The sequence below is a fragment of the Manacus candei genome, unplaced genomic scaffold, assembly GCF_025592945.1.
Source record: "Manacus candei isolate 608988 ecotype Guabito, Panama unplaced genomic scaffold, ASM2559294v1 h1tg000057l, whole genome shotgun sequence".
Taxonomy (NCBI): domain Eukaryota; kingdom Metazoa; phylum Chordata; class Aves; order Passeriformes; family Pipridae; genus Manacus; species Manacus candei.
In genome coordinates, this window is record NW_026138105.1 from 13025847 (window position 1) to 13042178 (window position 16332).

Here is a 16332-nt window from a genome sequence, read left to right on the forward strand (position 1 = left end):
TTCTCAACACGAGGTCTACCCAAGTGCTGGGAGTTCCTAACGGTGCTCTGGACCGTATTGCAGACTAATGGAGTCTCTCCTCCCTTCTGAAAGCCACAGGGTCTTTCTAGCCATCCCCCATGGGCTCCTGGGCCCCAATCCCAACTCCACTTCTCTGAGGGAGGGCAAGATGCCCAGGGACACACCCAGAGCTGGTGGAGTCCCCGTTGGGGCTGCCATCCCATGTGCCTGGTGCTCCCTGCAGAGCCAGGCGGGGCTGCGTGTCCTTCTTTGGCTCTGAACACGGGTTCTCACCAGCCCATCCTGACTCCTGCAGCTCTACCTGGTGGTTGACATCACCCTGGGACTTGTCAGTGACCAGCTGGAACTTGTGAACTGTAAGGACATGATGGGTCCCACATCTTGTCACTGCCCTGCACCGCGTGTCACCTCGGCTCCAGCTGCGGGATGACTGGGACACCCTTTGCTCTACCACTGCACCTTGGGGGGAAAGAGCAAACCCCTCACTTCACCCTGACCCCAGATCTGCCCCATGCCAGGAGCAGGGACCTCCAGCATCTCCCTGGCTCTTCTGGAAGAAAAGGAGCTGCCGGGCAATGAAGGGAGGATTTGCAGCTGAGTCCAACAGGGAAACAGACACTCCCTTCCTCTGTCCCCAGCACTGGTGCCCCTGGGTTTGCTGGGCAGCATCCAGTACACTGTGTTCAGCCTTCCCCTGCTAACAGGCCAGTTCCTTGAGGTGAACTTGAACGTGAGTCCTGCATCTTCTCCTTCCATCTATGCACAGGGGTTGGGATATTTCCCTTGGGTTCAGGAGGGACTCCTTGGGCTGTGTACCCCTGAACAGGGGGCTCCAAGGTAAGCTGTGGAAGTTGGCAGAGGTCCTGGCTCTGTGCCCTGCTCTCACTACTGTCATGGGAGAGCGCAGCAGGGTTTGGGTTTCATGAGTGCTGGAGAAGGAAGTGTCACGGGCCTGACTTGGCGGGGCCATGCATGCAGCCATTTCGCACCGAGGGAATATGAAGTTAACCGTAAAGGCAAATATTGCAAACATTTTGACCTGTGTTTCCTTTCCCTGTGATTTCAGGGAAGTCACACTTCACAGCCAGCAAAGAGGAAATGTCCCTGCTCCATCCTTCCCTGGGCTTTCCTCATTCCTCACGTCGGGTATATAAAAGCCACTGCCAGCAGCTGTGACCATGGGCAGCTCCACTGTGACATCAAAGGGTCCAGGTAAGTGGCACTGAAGGACCGTGGCCACCGTGCCAGCTCCATCAGGCAACCCACAGCTCAGTGTAACTCGGCTTGAAAAGCAAGAATTTTAATGATGTTTTCCTTTGATTTCTGTAGCAGCATTTAATCATTTATGAAAATTAATATTTAAAGCTAGCAGAGATCTTCCTTGTTAAACTCCACGTTTATTCCTGTTGTTGTTAAGTTTGTGATAATGACTAAGCTGGCAGAAAAGGACTGGGAGTTTTTTCATGATCTCGGTGACCAGAATTCAGAGCAATTTTCAGCTTTCCAGACCTCGTCTCGGCTGGTGTAAAATAAGTGTTTATCTGCAAAGCCAGACGTGCCTTTTGCACGTGCAAGATGCTCAGCTCGCTGAAATGTGTGTGACCGAGGAGCAGCACCCCGACAGATATTGCTAATAACCGCAGAGATAGCTGCCTGCTTGGTCACGTATTCTCTCTAAGAGCTCTTCTAAGAGCCCTGACATCCATTTTGGCACCCTTTTGCAATGCTGTGCACGTCTCGCAGAACCCCTCCAACAAATCCCACTGATTTTATTTGACACGATTTTCAATAGGAGCTGCTCGAGCCTCTCTCCTTCTCTCCTGTTCAATAATCGTGGCTACAGGAGCTGTGCATCATTACGTACTGATCAAAGGGAAAATGTAAAAGACAGTCGAGTGAATTAAAGTCTAATTTAATTGTGCCTAGAACTGTCATAGAGGGATTTTTTAAAAGTATCTGGAAGAAACAAAGGAGTTGTTCAGTCTGACCTAAATAATGTTATTTCTCAGTGCTGAACCTCTGCAATCTGCACCTCGTACCTTTTTTTCCTCAGGAGGGACGAGGCGGGGTTTCCATCTGGGGCACAGGCTGTGAAGGCAGGTGCTCCTGGAGCTGGGACCCAGGGCAGCACTGCAGCAGGAGCCTCTTCTCCTTTCTTTGCAAACACCTTTCCGTGCATAAACAAACACTTCCCAGCCTGCACTGTCACCCCGAGAAGCCGAGTTTGGGCAGGAACAGGAGGTCCTTGAAGGTGCGTTCTTTGGCTCGGGGCAGATCAAACACAGGGAAAACGGGCTCTTCTCACTGCCTGAGTGAAGCAAGATGAGAAAAACAAACAATCTGCCCACAGGAAAGTGAGTCTGATTCTGACTGTGCTTTGGGCTTTAATAACTCAGGGTACTCTTCACAGTGGGCAGAAGGACACTGCTGAAATGTTCATCATTTTTTATCTGGCCGTGCCCCTCTGAGAGTTTTGCTTTCAGGACCATTTTGGAGCAGTGGGAAGCCATCTATCTCTCTCAGTACAAGGTCCTCCTCCCTCATCTCCATCCCTCTTCCTCTCTTAAAATGGCATTTTCACTTCCCTGCAGTATCAGCCACCCAACTCTGCAATGTGGGAGCCCAGACATGGATGGTTCTGGAACAGTGCAACACTGGGCTCCAGCTACTCTCTGCTAACCAGTAGTGGTTCAACCTTTCTGGGTAGGAAGAAGGTGCTGCAGGCCTGGACTCATCCCCTGGGATCTGGGGGGGGTGTGGTTTCTGGAAGCTGTATGTCCAGGAGGAACCTCCCCCATCACCCCAGGGCAGTGCATGTGAAGGATGGGGAGCTGTACCAGTACCCAAGCTGCCTGTACCCATGTGCTGGAACTGGTGCTTGGGCTGATGTGGGTCTTTCCACAGATGCTGGGTCAGGAGATGCCACACTTCTGGTGTCTCATCCTTCTCGTGGGCTTCCTGCCCTCCTCCCAGGGCTTCCTCAACCTGCTGAACCCAAAGCAAGCCACAAGTGGTGAGTTCAGATATTTTCTGTGTTTCCAGGGGAGGGTCGTGACACAGTCCTGTGCCATTTTAGGCTCATGGTGTGTCCCTCTGGTCATCAAGGAGATGCTTCCTGGCAGGATCATCTCTGTGGGGAACCCAGCTTTGCTCAAGGATGCTCAGAGGTCCTTTTGAGATCTCACCAGCAGAGCAACCTAACGTGGCCAAATCAACCTTTCTTGTCAAAGGAATCTTCCCAATGGTGGAAGTCTGATTAGTAACTGGGACTCCCCTGGTGCAGGTCTGCTTGGTCTCCTTGGTGGAAAAGGCGGATTGCCTGGCACTGGTGTTCCTGGTGAAGGTGGGCTGCTTGGCACCGGCCTCCTGGGCAAGGGAAGTGCAAGTGAAGCAGAAAGCAGAGGTCCACTTGAAGCAGAAACTGAACCCAGCAGATCTGGGGTCCTTGGTACAGGCCTCCTAGGTGAGGAAGGTCTGCTTGGCATGGGCGTGCTTGGGAGAGGAGGGTTTCTGGGCAGTGATGGCCAGGACAGTAACAGAGTTCTGACTGTTGCAGGAGGACAACCTGGCAGCAGCGGTCTGCCTGGCACAGGCATCCTCGGTGGGAAAGGCCTTGGCACAGGCATCCTTGGTGGAGAGGGACTTGGCACAGGCATCCTTGGTGGAGAGGGACTTGGCACAGGCATCCTTGGTGGAGAAGGACTTGGCACAGGCATCCTTGGTGGGGAAGGCCTTGGCAATGGTCTCCTTGGCAATGGTCTCCTCGGCAATAACAGCCTTCTTGGAGATAAAGGTCTGCTTGGCACAGGGCTGCTTGGGAAAGGAGGTCTCCTAGGCAACGGAAGTCTACTTGGTCTTGATGGTCTTCTGGGTGAAGCAGGAGGACTTCTGGGTGCAGGAGGCCTGCTGGGTGGTAGAACCTCTCAGAAGATATCACGCTATGCCTGGTGAGTCAGAAGCCCCATGGTGGGGCTCACTGCAGGGTGACCAATAGTGTCCAGGGGATCAGACCCTCCCTGTCATACAAACCACCAGTCCTGGGCTCACACAAGGATCTGTGACAGGGGAAATTCCAACCAGAAATGGGAAAAGTCTTCCCCACGGCAGTGCTGTGACACTGCAATGGGCAATCTGGGAGGTGGGGGCATCTCCATCCTCAGAGGTGGTTGAGAGCAAGCAGGACACAGCCCTGAGAAACCTGACCCTGCTTTGAGATTGGCTTTTCTTGGAGCAGGGGTTGCTCCTTCCCCACCTTCACTTTTACCTGGGAATATCCAAATGGGTAACAGGTCAAACGATGAGCAGGAAGAGACGGGACTATAGGGTCTTCTGCTGATCCTGCCATCTCAAGGTGGGTTTGATTCGGTGTTGACCCCCAGGTTGAAGGTGCTGAACCTCGAGAATGCCCGAGTGTCATGGAAGGTCCTTCGTGGGACTGAGCTGGTGCTGAACCTGTACTCGAAGCTGGTGCTCCGCTTTCCAGGGTGAGCAGGGCCGGAGAGAGAGGCCATGGGGGCCTGAGGGCACTGGGGAGGATGGGACACTCCCTGCTGCTGGAGAAACATCTCCACGTGCTGAGCAAATGGGCTGGTGAGGAAAGCTCTGAGCTGTACTGCTGCCTCTCCCTGCACTCATTTCCAGCTGTCCTTACTCCAAAGGTGCTATTGCCATCCCTGGAAGTGTTCAAAAAACCTGTGGATATGGCACCAGAGGACATGTTTAGTGGTGAACATGGTGGTGGTGCTGGGTTGATGGTTGGACTTGGTGATCTAGATGTGTTTTCCAACCTTAATGATTCTATGATTCTGTGATCTGCTACAGGACCAGGAACCAGACAGAAGTCCCAAGACTAAAGCACTGTACCAACCGAGCCTGCGTTGCAGCTCCCCCATAACCCTCCACGTTACTCCCCTTTTTTCCAGGATTTTTAGCTTCCTGAGTGAATCCTCGGTAGAAACGAACATCACGTCACACATCGCCGTGACCCAGGACACCCCCGGGGACCTCAAGCTGGTGATTAAGGATTGCAAGAACCTGCTTGGCGGCTTCAGCGTCAACCTGCGGAAGGGGTGAGTGTGTGGGTGAGCTCCTGCAAGTTTGCAGTGGGGCAGAACTTCAGTGTCACGGACTGACACCATAACAACCAGATTATGGGATTCAGATAACCATCTGCAATTCCTGCTAAAGCCTTGGGGAGCTGTGGGCTTGCGGTATCTTTTAATATAAGAGGAGACAAGACGAGAGGGGCTCCTCCACAGCCGCTGTTTTGTCTTGATGTCAAGTCCTAGGTTTTGACAACTTCCCTGGTAATTTTTGTGTGTCCTTTCCCTCCCCAGCCTCCTCACCAACCTGGTGAGCAGCGTGCTGAACTCTACTCTCAAGACCCTTGTCCCTGCACTGGTGAGTGTCTGAATGTTCTTTGCTGTGAAGATGCATTTCAGCTGCAATCAGTGCTCCTGCCAGAACTCTCTGGAAGATTTACACACACACACACACACACACACACACACAGAGGATCGCAGAACAGCTTAGGTTGGAAAGGACCTTAAAGATCAGTTATACCAACCCCCCTCCCGTGGTCAGGGATGATATATATACACAATATATATACAATATATATTTATGCCTGCAGCCCATAAGTGAATTCCACAAAATTCCTTGATCTTCCTTACAGTCAGAATTTATTTGTTAGGAGTAATTTCAATTCCATCATGCAATGTTATGGGATAATTTGTACTCGGGTGCTCCCTGGGGGGAGATGAGCAGAAGTGACAACCCCACTTGGAGCAAAGGGACCTGTTAGAGAATCTCTTGTCCTGTTCAGTAGAACCTGTGCTGTTTTAAGAAGAGGGCTGAACAAGTCATATGGCTCTTCTTCCATGGAGGAACTGTGCTCTAGGAGCCTATTATTACATCCTGATTTAAGTCTGTGAAACTCAAGCCGTGCTGGAGAACGTGCTGCTGCACCCACGGTGTTCTCACCAGGGCTGTGCCACTTGTCGTTGCAGCTCTGCCCGTTAGTGAACATCTGGGTCGGCATCATCAACATGAAACTACAATTCCTCAACCGTAAGTCGTTTTCTTTTCTATATTGAGTGACACTTGAGTTTTGTGTGTCCAACCACCTCCACGGGCAGCAGGAGTCCCAAGGAGAGCTGAATTCATGGGAGCAGGAGTCTCTGTGCAGGGAGCAGGAGCAGCTTTGATCCACCAGCAAAGCCACTGTATGTGGCACAGTCCTGGCTCACTGCCACTGCCAGACACCACAGTCCTGCTCTTCTCATGGGTGTTTGTCCCACCAGGGACAGACTCAAGCTGCTGCCAAGAGGTGGCTCTGCCAGGACCCTCCACTGCAGCCCTGCAGAACCTGTGGGGTTTTCCTTCCCCAGATCTGTTCATGTCAAATCTCACACAGACATGATTGCTGCTTCACTGCAAGCAGAGCTGTCCCCATTTACCCCCAACATTTCCCCTGTTATGGGACATGCATCTGGAAGTTCCTGGGCAGCAGCTTTCATGGGAACCTTTGAACCCCGGGAGATTTGAGATCCACAGGAAGGACGAGGGGTTTTACTCCGTGGTGGGCAGGACGATATTCTCCCAGCCTCTGCCAGACGCTGCGGGCAGAGGGCGCCGGCAGGCTCTGGGACCCACAACCAGCTCTGCCCAGCCCCGATGGCCTCTCCCTGTCCCCAGGCGTCGTCTCCTTCGGGCTCCTGGGGAAAATGTACTCTGCCCTCTCCAAACTGCCGGTGACGTCTGGGCATTTCGTGGAGCTGGATCTGCAGGTACAACTGTGTCCCATCCTGTGTCCCATCCCATGTCCCTGCACTGCTGCCCTCCCTCCACATTCACACATTCTAACGCCTCCTTGTTCTTTGCAGAATTCCCCATTCCCAAGCACCTTCATCGACTGGCTCCTCCAGAGTGAGTCTGTCTCCAGTGCCACTATGGGGATCCCCAGTGGTGTCTGTGAGCCAGAACAGGGCAGCTGAAAGGGGGACACTATCCTGGGTAGTGGCTAAGAGTGGGAAGGGGGTCCTCATGGTTCTGGGGTGCAGCCAGAGCTGCCAGAGCTGCCAACTCATCTTGGAAGAGTCCCACAGAGCACTTGTACCCTGCATGGCACAGCAGTGCTGGGGGTGGTTGGAGTGCCTGGTCCTCAGAGACATCCCCCCAGCTCAGGTGTGAGCAGCTTTGCCATTCTGCAGCAGTGGCTCCTACACAGAGAGAGAAAGTCTGTGCGCTCCTGCTTATGCCCTGCACAGCCCTAGAAAAGTCACTTCACCTCTTATAAAAGGATTTAATAATATTTGCTTAATAGGAGTGAATAATGGTCCTCAGGATGCTGCGAGGATTAATTAATATTTGCAGAGGTGATTGGAAGAGCTTTCAGCTTCATATGCATGGAAAGTTAATATACAGGGGAGGGAAGGAAGAGTTGGAAGCCGTCCCAGCTTCTCCAGAGCCATATTCCTCAGGGCACTAAATCATCTCTGCCCATAAAGCCGGGGGCTCTCGGGCCACTGGCACATGGGACACTGCCAAGCCCGGCCCAGCAGTGGGGGCTGCCAGGGGACCGTGGGGCTGGGGGCCCTGGAGGAGGGAGTGCACTGACCTGGGTGTCTCTCCCCCAGTCGCAGGTGTCGATCCCGGGAGCAATCCATAGCCACAGGCTGGAAGTACGTGGGGTAAGGAGGATTTGCTGCCTGGGGACCTGGCTTAGAGCTCTGCTGCCAGTTGTGCCAGCGCCGGTGCCTGGTCTGGGTGGGATGAGTCCTGACCCTGCTGCCTGCTAGCAGGAGGTGACGGGGAGAGCACAGGGCTGTCTAAAAACCTCATCCCTCCAGGTGCCTCCACAGGCGATTCCTGAGGAGGAAGAGGAGGGAAGGGAGGAAGATGACTCGATACCTGGAGAATAGACATGAAAGTGGAGAAAACCCAGCAAAACCTCGCATTTTCGTCTGCTTTACATTTCAGACTTCTCAGATTTTGGTGTCTTTTTACAGCCCAGGGTTATCTGTGCCAATGATCAGCCATGTCAGTGGTTAGCTGTGTGGGTGGTTAGCCATGCTGGTGACTACAGAGGCAGGAGCCCCAGATCTTGCCTCTGTGCTCTCCTGGTTCTCACGGCCACAAGCCACTTGTTATGGCACTCACTGATGAAGGGAACACCTTCACCCCTTGTTTCTTCCTCACGCCCACCCCAGCTTCACTGGGGCTGGGGTTTGGGCCAGGTAATGGCTCAGCACAGAGGGGATATTCCAGGTGCTGGAAGCAGACAGCTGGGCTGAAGGCAGGGGTTTGGTCCCCTCACAACCACCCCTCAGGAATTTCAGGATTTTGCACCAACTGCACCAAACCCCTGAGAAGGGAAGGGAGAAAAGGGATGAACCCGAACCCAAAAGCTGTAAATGCTTTGTCTTTGCTCTCCTTCTGCTTCTTGATTAGCTTACCATTTCAAAAGGGAATTTTGCTGTTTCCAGTGATTTCAAGAGGCAAAAAGGCCCCCAGTCTAATCCAGGCACACACTCAGCCGATTTGTTCCCAAACAGCGACGCTTTGAACTGATCAGAGCGAGCGCTATCCTGCCTTGTAATCTCCGAGTGGATTTGGATGTGCTGCATTGTGGGTGAGGTGGATTTGAGGCTGATTCACACCCTTCTGTTACTCCTTACAATAAAAAGGATTTTTCTTCGTCTGCATTCAGCATGTGACTTGGTTCCTTTCCAAACTGCCAAAGGATTTTTGCATTTGTGAGGGTTTTGTTATTTATCTCTCCCATCAGCTACAGGAGTAACTCGCATGTGAGGAATATTGAATAGGTGAGTCTGCTGGGAAGGTGGGGAATCACAAGCGGCTCCAGCCCCAGAGCCAGGCCTGAGTCGAGCCCAAGCCCTGCTCAGGCTGCTGAGGCCCCCCTCTCGCAGCTTAAAGTAGCTACAGAAATGTGGTCAATGTGGGAAATAATATTCCCCTCATTTGTATTTATGCAGATTTATTCTGCCCCTGTCCCTGAGCTGCTGGTTCTTTCAATGCCTGTTCCTGCTCCCACCTGTTGCCAGAGAGCTGGGAGCTGTTCAACATGAACAAACACATCCCTGGTGCCCCATCGAGGCAGGTCCCTGCCGGGCTGGGGCTGGGACCCCCAGGACTCCGGGGTGAGCAGGTGGTAGTAGCCTGCAAGCTCTCAGGCACAGAAGCTCACCCCCAGCTGCAGTGGCATCAAACCTCATCCTGGGGCTGGCTGTGCCACAGCCCCAGAGTAGAATGGCTGCACGGCGAGAGCTGGTGGGGTCAGGGCCAGATTCCTGAGCCCTGCAGCCTCTGGATCCTCTGGCACAGCACCATGTATGACCAGCCACTTCCCAGCGCCCACACTGGCCCTTCTGGCATCCCTGGTGGGCAGCACCAACACCCTTCTCTGCCTCTGCCCATCGTGGTCCTGCCCAGACCCCCATCCCATGGGCGCAGGGGAGTCCTGGTGCCGTTTGCACCCCCCTGTTGCCTCATTCCCATGGCCAGGGCTCCTGCTTGCAGCTAAACGTTCCTCTAAAAACCTTGGAGGTTCCCACCACTCTTTTCCCAAGGTGATGGGGTGACTGAGGTGTCACCAGTGCTCTGGAACCTCGGCCCAGCCTTTCCTGCTGCTCTTCACTCCCTTTACCTCACCATGGCAGCCTGTGACCAAGAGACACCATGATACCCCAACCAGCCCGACATCAGCCCCACCCTGCCAGTTAATCACAGAGGTGGCAACACTACTGAGATGTGGTCATTAGGAGATGTGGTCATTAGGAGATGTGGTCATTAGGCATGTCTGGGCTGCACCCATTGCATCCCCCCTGCCTTTCACTCTGGCTGCAGTAACACCAACACAACACGCTGGGGACTCCAGGAAATGGATCTTGATGCCAATGAGCTGCATGTGCTCAGAGCACAAAGATGAAGAGCAGATTCTGGGTGCCCTTTGATGGCTGTGAGAGCGAGGACAGGAGGAGTGGCAGTGCCTTGGCCCAAGCGATTGAATCCGTAACGCATCGTTGGGCACCTTTGGTTTCCAGTTCCTAAGGAAACAGAAGGACGAGGATGAAGGAACGTGCCAGCTCCCATCCCAGGCTTACTGGCTGTGAATGATTGCAAAGAGAGGTGTAAATGTTCCCTCAGTAACCTTAGAGACAAAATGCCAAACACCAAACCCTTCCAGGTGCTGCTGTGCCATTGGGCTGGATCCCACCTCCGCTGCCACAGAGCGAGGGCTGAGCAGCCAACAGTCATGGTGAGACCTGCAGAGCCAGTGGCAGCACCCACACCAGCCTGACCCACCAACATTAATAACAAATGGTGCCTGCAACAGGAGATGTCCCTGTTGCTGGCACTACCTAGCCCCAGTGTGCCAGGACAGGTGACTCTGGAACACCCCAGATCTCTGCAAGTCCTGGTTGCAAGGGGAGAGATGGGGTTTTTTTCTGGGGCTAGGGGCACCTGGAGGTTCCTTTAACCCCACTAGGTTCCCCTGCAGTGGCTGGGATATGTGGAAGGGCTGGTGGAATGGATGTTGCAGGGACCTGTGACAGAGCCCCATGGCTGGAGCCTGGCTCGGGGCTGGTAGTGCCTGTGCAAGCAGAGCTCCGAGTGGTGCCAGCTCTCCTGCCCAGAGCACCCCAAGCTGTGTTTGCCCATGGGGATCATTTTGCAGCAGCCACCCCAAGCTCTCTGCTGCTGGTTGCACAATAGAACAACAACCTGAGGGTTGGGGCCACCAGCCAGTGTTTGCCTTGGCCCAAGTCGGTGCAGAACCAAAGCCCTGAAGGCAAACAGTGGCCTTGGCCGTGCCTGTGGCTCCGCTTTTCTCTGTTGTCAGCTGCTTTGGTGGATGAGAGCACCTAGCCTCAGCTCAGCCCACTGCTGGAAGGACACAGGATCAGCTGGTCTGAGCCTATTTCAAACTTCTCCACCCAACACGGGAAGAAAGGATCCCCAGGAAGACGGTAGAGGATGGAGGAGCCATCCCCGGGCAGGGCAGATGGCAGGCAAGGAGCAGTGGTGGGGCAGGACGAGCACTGAGGATGTCACCAGCTGTGGGAGTTTTGTCCACCAAGTCCTGGGGCATCTGTCCACTGTCCAGAGCATCCTGGGTGCTGTTAGTGTTGCCACTGCTTCTGCCACGCTGAGCATGGGATGGGGAAAGCTTTCCTGCCAACAGTAAAAGGGTTTTTCACCAGAATTTTGATAAGAAATTATGGGAAGAATTTTTTTAATGAAAAGAAAACCAGAACATTTCCCCTTTTTAAAGAGAAACTGTTTTTGCAAATGCCTCCTGTTTGGTTCTCATAGCTTCAACCAAGGCCTCCTACTATTCTTTTTTAAACTTCCTGTAATTAAATAACAGAAAGATGACATAGAAAAAGAAGAAACAGATTGAAAGACACTAAATAACGCAAAAGAGAATGAAGCATCTTGTTTAGTCTCAAAATCCTGTATCAGCCTGACCAAAAGCAAATCTTGTCTCTGTTCCCATGCTCCAGACATTCCCCTCGCTGTCCTCATGGATGCAGGAAGGGGAGGAGGACAGTCCTGTCTGGCTGTTCATTTTCATGGCAGTGCACTGAATATTAATCACCCTCAGCCTTGTGCTGGAGGTGCTGCTGCAAATCGTTGGTCCTGCAGCCTCTCTGTAATTCCCACATATGGGACACGTGGGATCCCCACAGTGACCTGGCTCCACAGGTGACAAACACCTCCCCCAGCAGCATCCCTGAGCACCCTGACAGCTCCATTGAACATGTCACTGTGCATCAGGCTGTTGTCATCCCTGGGTTTGCTCTCAAGAAATTGGGCACATTTCTCCTCCTCGTTAATGTGAGAAAATAAATGTAGGGCAACGAGGTTGGTTCCTGCATTAATCCTCTCCCCACGCGGCCGACCTGGCCCCGCATCCCTCCTCACCTGTGCAAGCAACTCCTGGGAATGAAGCCCAAGGAAAAAATGTCCCTGGTCTTACTGAGGAGATCTGGTTGCCTTCAACACTGACAGGCTTTTCTCTTGACACTGTTGAAGACACAATGAGAAAATCCCCATAGACAAAGGCACTTGGCTGGGCTGGCCACCCTGCCTGTCCCCACGCTGGCCACCCTGCTTGTCCCCAGGCTGGCAGCCCTGCCTGTGCCTGTGCTGGCAGCACTGCCTGCTCCATGTTCCTGGTGGCAGTGGCAGCTTCCCCACTCCGGCTGCCTGGGAAGGTGGCTCTGACCCAGCAGGAACAGAGACCCCAGTCAGGGGCCACCTGGAAACAATGTGAAATAATTCCCTTTTACATTTCCTAGCGGAAGTTTCTGCCTATGGGGAAGAGCCCCTGCCAGGCACACAAAGCATGGAAAGCAGTCCTCTGTTTTTCACAGATACAGCTGTCCAAAGGATTTGCAGCACCTTTGCCTCATGGAAGGCATTTTAATTACTCTACTGACTCGTGCTCTTGAGAGCCCCAGGCGTGTCAGAGCTCAGCCTGGGATCAGAGGGAGGCAGAGAGACAGGGAAGGAGAGAGTGGTGGTCCCTGACAGCCCCAGTGCAGCCCCACCACAGCCCAAGAGCCCTGCCCTACACACCCAACAGTCACTGGGCCATTCCACACTGTCTCTGACCAGCATCAAACCATCTTCATGTCTCTGATCTGTGCCTGACTGTTAAATAACTCAGCAGCAGGGGAAAAAATACTTGAAAAAATATCTGGAAGATATAGAGCCATTAATGAAAAACATCAGAAAATAGATATCAAGTAATGACACCACGATGAGAGCCTATTAATAGGAAAGGCTAAAGATAAAACTAATTTAAACCTGATGAGACAAGACATCTCATCTTCAGGAGAATGAGAAGTCAATAGTTGCCTGTCAGTAAAGGAAATAAATTGCTCACAAGGGAGGAGGGAAAGCCACAGGACTCCCAGGCCCTAGAGAGTAGCAGAGCCTGTGACTGACTGTGAGATACCCTCTGAATTCACAAACCCCAAGGACTCAGAGCAGCCACTCACCACTGGTGCCTCTGTCATTGCCATGCAGGTCACAGCCCCACAGTGCTCCGGGAAGGGCAGGGACATGGAAGGAGTCTGGGGACAGATGACAATGCCACCCTGGGGGGGCTGCAGGGCAGCCTGGGGCTGGGCTAGGAGTGCACCAGGCAGTGGCAATGGAGAGCCTGACACATTTCCAGCAGAGCATGGAGTTTGCTGTTGGCTGCAGAGGAACCTGTAGGAGCAGCTATACCTGTCCTGCTGGAATCCAACTACTGCCAGTTCCAGAATGGAGTGAACTAAAGACAGATCTGATTCTAGAACTGGAAAACATTTTTGAAAGCTCTTTATGTTGCATTAAATCCCTAAGCTCTCTGCCAAGAGCTGGCTTCAGAAATGGTGATGAAAAGCCACTGAAGGAAACCTCTCTGGATCCCCAGCCCACAAGCAGTCGTGGTGCAGCAAGGAGGAGGAGGAGGAGGAGGCCTGGGGGAATGGGCTGGCAGGCACATGGAGCCTGTCTGCTGAAGTGAAAACCCGTGAGAGAAGGGGAGGAAAGCATTCCCTCTGGCACAGCCTGGCAGGCTGCTGGCATCGCTCAGAGGCAATTCCTTGTCACCTGCCACAGCAGAGCGAGGCTCTGACCGACCTGAAGCAAACTGTGCTTGCAAGGCTGCCATCAGGGAAAACACCCATCCTTCCCTCCACCGTCACCATGACATGCAGAGGGAAAACAAACTGCAGAGCTCTGGGGGTTCTGGGGAAGGACGTGACACACCCTGGCCAGCTCTGATGCTGGAAAAAGCCCAGTGCTCTGCCCAAGCTGCTTCGAGAGCCTTAGAGAAAGGAAGAAGGATGGGCAGGGGTGTGTAGGCAACGATGGGCATCAGTTTCGAGACTGTCCTTGGGCCAATAAATGCCAGTGATGAGCAGTGAAGACAGGCTGGGAGTGCCTGCTGCAGTCTGTGCCTCCGCTCCCCGAGCACAAAGAGATTCGTTCTGTGAGGGGGCTCCGGGGAACAAACAGGCTCTTTTTCTCCCTGACAGCGACCTTTCTGCCAGGTGAAGCTATTTGTGTGCGAGGGGGATGTCCAGCCTTGCCTACACACCCCGCCAGCATAAAGGAAAGCACAGGCTGTGCCTTACGAAATCCCAGTGTCAGGAGATGCCTCAGGGCACGTCTGCTTGGAAAGTAAATGTCATCCCAGCACTTCAGGTCTGTGCTGGGAAACCTGATCCACCAAATGCCTCCTTAGGTGTTTGCCCATGGGTGTAACCAGGGCACGACTGGCTGGGAAGGCAACACTTGCACCTGCAGAAGGCACAGGTGAACATCAGCGTGGGAAATGTGAGGTCCGGGGGAGTTCAGGGCTCTCGTCCCTTGGGAACAGAAACATGCAAGAATCAGCACAAGGTGAGAGCTCAGCTTTCCCAACAGCCGGATTCAGGGAGCAAATCTGACAAGAGACACAGAAACTGCATCCTACCTCCAGCCTTCAAGAAAAACAACACATTCCTGCTTTCAGGCAGTGCCAAAGAACTGACTCAGTCTCCAAGGTCACCGTAAGCACTTCCTAATGGATGCTTTGCTGCCTTAAAACCTCAGTCTTCATTCCCGAGGCCTATAAAAACTAAAAAGGCAAAGCAAATGGTGAGTGCTACGGCTCCCTGGGGAGGCCGTGCACTGAGCATTATCACCTCCTCATCAAAATGTAAAACCCAGCTCTCCTCCTCATTAGTCTCCCGCTCTTAAAATAATGATTGTAAAACGGCTGCAGATGGCCTCATAGCAGGATGGAGGGGGGAGGGCACACTTTTTTCAAGTGGTCTGCATTTCCCACTTGAAAGAGGTGCTCATGGGGAGAAGGTCAAAACGAGCAGGGAAAGGTGAGTGTCAGCCCTTTTGCAGGGGTGCTGGCTTGGGCCACGGTCCCAAAATGCCCGGGAAACATGAGCTGAAGAGCTGCCACAGGGCAGTTAAACTGGGCCACTACCCGGCGGGGTTAATTAGCCACACAAACCTTGGCCTCAGCATGGGTCACTTCTGAGGGGTGATGCTTATACATCCTGCTGCTGCCTTTGGGATTTCAACCGAAACTGCTGCCTCTTCCTGAAAAACCTCCCATGCCAAAGGTTCACCCACACTGGGCACCAGAGCACCAGGCCCTGGTTTGTGAACTTGGGCAGAAGACACCTTCCCATGTGCCTGTCAGCACCTCAGAGCCCTCAGGGACCATGCTGACTGTGCAGATTCACTTCTAGGAAAAGGAACTCAGCACTGAGATAATAAGCAAAATGTATTTGTTTCTTGAAGTCTAATGAATATTCAGTGAACCATGCTGTTTTCAAAGAGATACAATTATAGCCCAGAAAGAGCTGAGCAGGAGAGAAGGCTTTCGAGCAAAACCCTTTCATGTTTATTTAAAAATTCTGCAAAGTCACGTAAGACTGCTCTGTTACCAGCTGTTCCCTCAAAACTGGTCACTGGATAGAGCCTTTTACAAGATTTTTTTCTAATGACATGATTATCTGTATGAAAAGGGGTGATCCTTTCTCACATCTCAGTTTACTCATAAGTGCAGGTCACAGGTCCTTGTTTGAATTTTGCAGAGCAGGCTGGAATGTGACATGGTGCAGCTGGGGTCAGCTGCAGGCTGATGAAAACAAGGAACTGTCAGAGGCACTTATAGAACTTACTGGCCATTTAAATCAGTACAACCACTTCTTTAGTGAGCAAAGGCATGTTTGGATTACAAAGCTGCACCCCAAGTTTTAAGAGGCCAGAGCTGACCCTTGGCTGGCAGCCAGATCTTACCAGGCATCCCCCAGGCCTGGAGACAAGGAAAACCTCTGTAGCTGAGATCCAATCTTCCCCAGTAGGAGGGCAAGGCTGCATTCCCTCAGCCTCAGACACAACAGATTCACTGGTGCACGCTAAACACCATTTTACATTCCACAGTCCACCGTGACATTCCAACACACGAACACGGTGCGAGTTCTTGACTCCACTTTCCAAGCATTTTGCCAATATTTGGAAAATATTCGAGTTCTTGACTCCACTTTCCAAGCATTTTGCCAATATTTGGAAAATATTCATCAGTGTTCTCCCCTTCTTTCAGTTCTTTGCCCCCCTTGGCAGTACCCCTACCATTTTCCAGCAGCTAAATGGAGCTGTATTTTTCAGGCACTACCAGCTTTTGCAGCTCCTATATTCAGCTGAGCTTGTAGGAAGGGCCTGCTCTGCACAGGCATCTCTCAGGCTGGGCTGTGTTAGAAGATGTGGTCGCAGTCAGAGGACAGA

General features: G+C 52.7%; 1 protein-coding gene across 5 annotated transcripts; it reads left to right on the top strand.

The window, feature by feature from the left end:
• Positions 1-1110: 1110 nt before the first annotated feature.
• Positions 1111-8556, top strand: LOC127478048 (BPI fold-containing family B member 4-like). 5 transcript variants are annotated; one of them, XM_051803186.1, is made up of 13 exons: positions 1111-1233; positions 2075-2272; positions 2926-3034; positions 3305-3484; positions 3578-3968; positions 4401-4505; positions 4944-5090; positions 5358-5421; positions 6030-6090; positions 6718-6809; positions 6906-6948; positions 7659-7712; positions 7872-7935. In XM_051803186.1, the coding sequence occupies exons 3-12, from the start codon at positions 2926-2928 to the stop codon at positions 7688-7690; spliced, it is 1224 nt and encodes a 407-aa protein (XP_051659146.1). In that variant the 5' UTR covers positions 1111-1233; positions 2075-2272; the 3' UTR covers positions 7691-7712; positions 7872-7935. The 5 variants fall into 5 exon arrangements, with proteins under 5 accessions (XP_051659146.1, XP_051659147.1, XP_051659144.1 ...); XM_051803187.1 differs by lacking the exon at positions 1111-1233 and adding an exon at positions 1270-1346; XM_051803184.1 differs by lacking the exons at positions 1111-1233; positions 2075-2272; positions 7872-7935 and adding an exon at positions 8508-8556 and having other exon boundaries at positions 2865-3034.
• Positions 8557-16332: the final 7776 nt, after the last annotated feature.

What these genes read in the sequence shown, in the direction of transcription:
- LOC127478048 (XM_051803184.1), top strand. Translation starts at nt 2,908, where the DNA reads ATGTGGGTCTTTCCACAGATGCTGGGTCAGGAGATGCCACACTTCTGG. An exon ending in CCTTGGTACAGGCCTCCTAG is followed by an intron (nt 3,485 to 3,577) that starts GTGAGGAAGGTC and finishes TGACTGTTGCAG; the next exon opens with GAGGACAACCTGGCAGCAGC. An exon ending in TCGTGGAGCTGGATCTGCAG is followed by an intron (nt 6,810 to 6,905) that starts GTACAACTGTGT and finishes TGTTCTTTGCAG; the next exon opens with AATTCCCCATTCCCAAGCAC.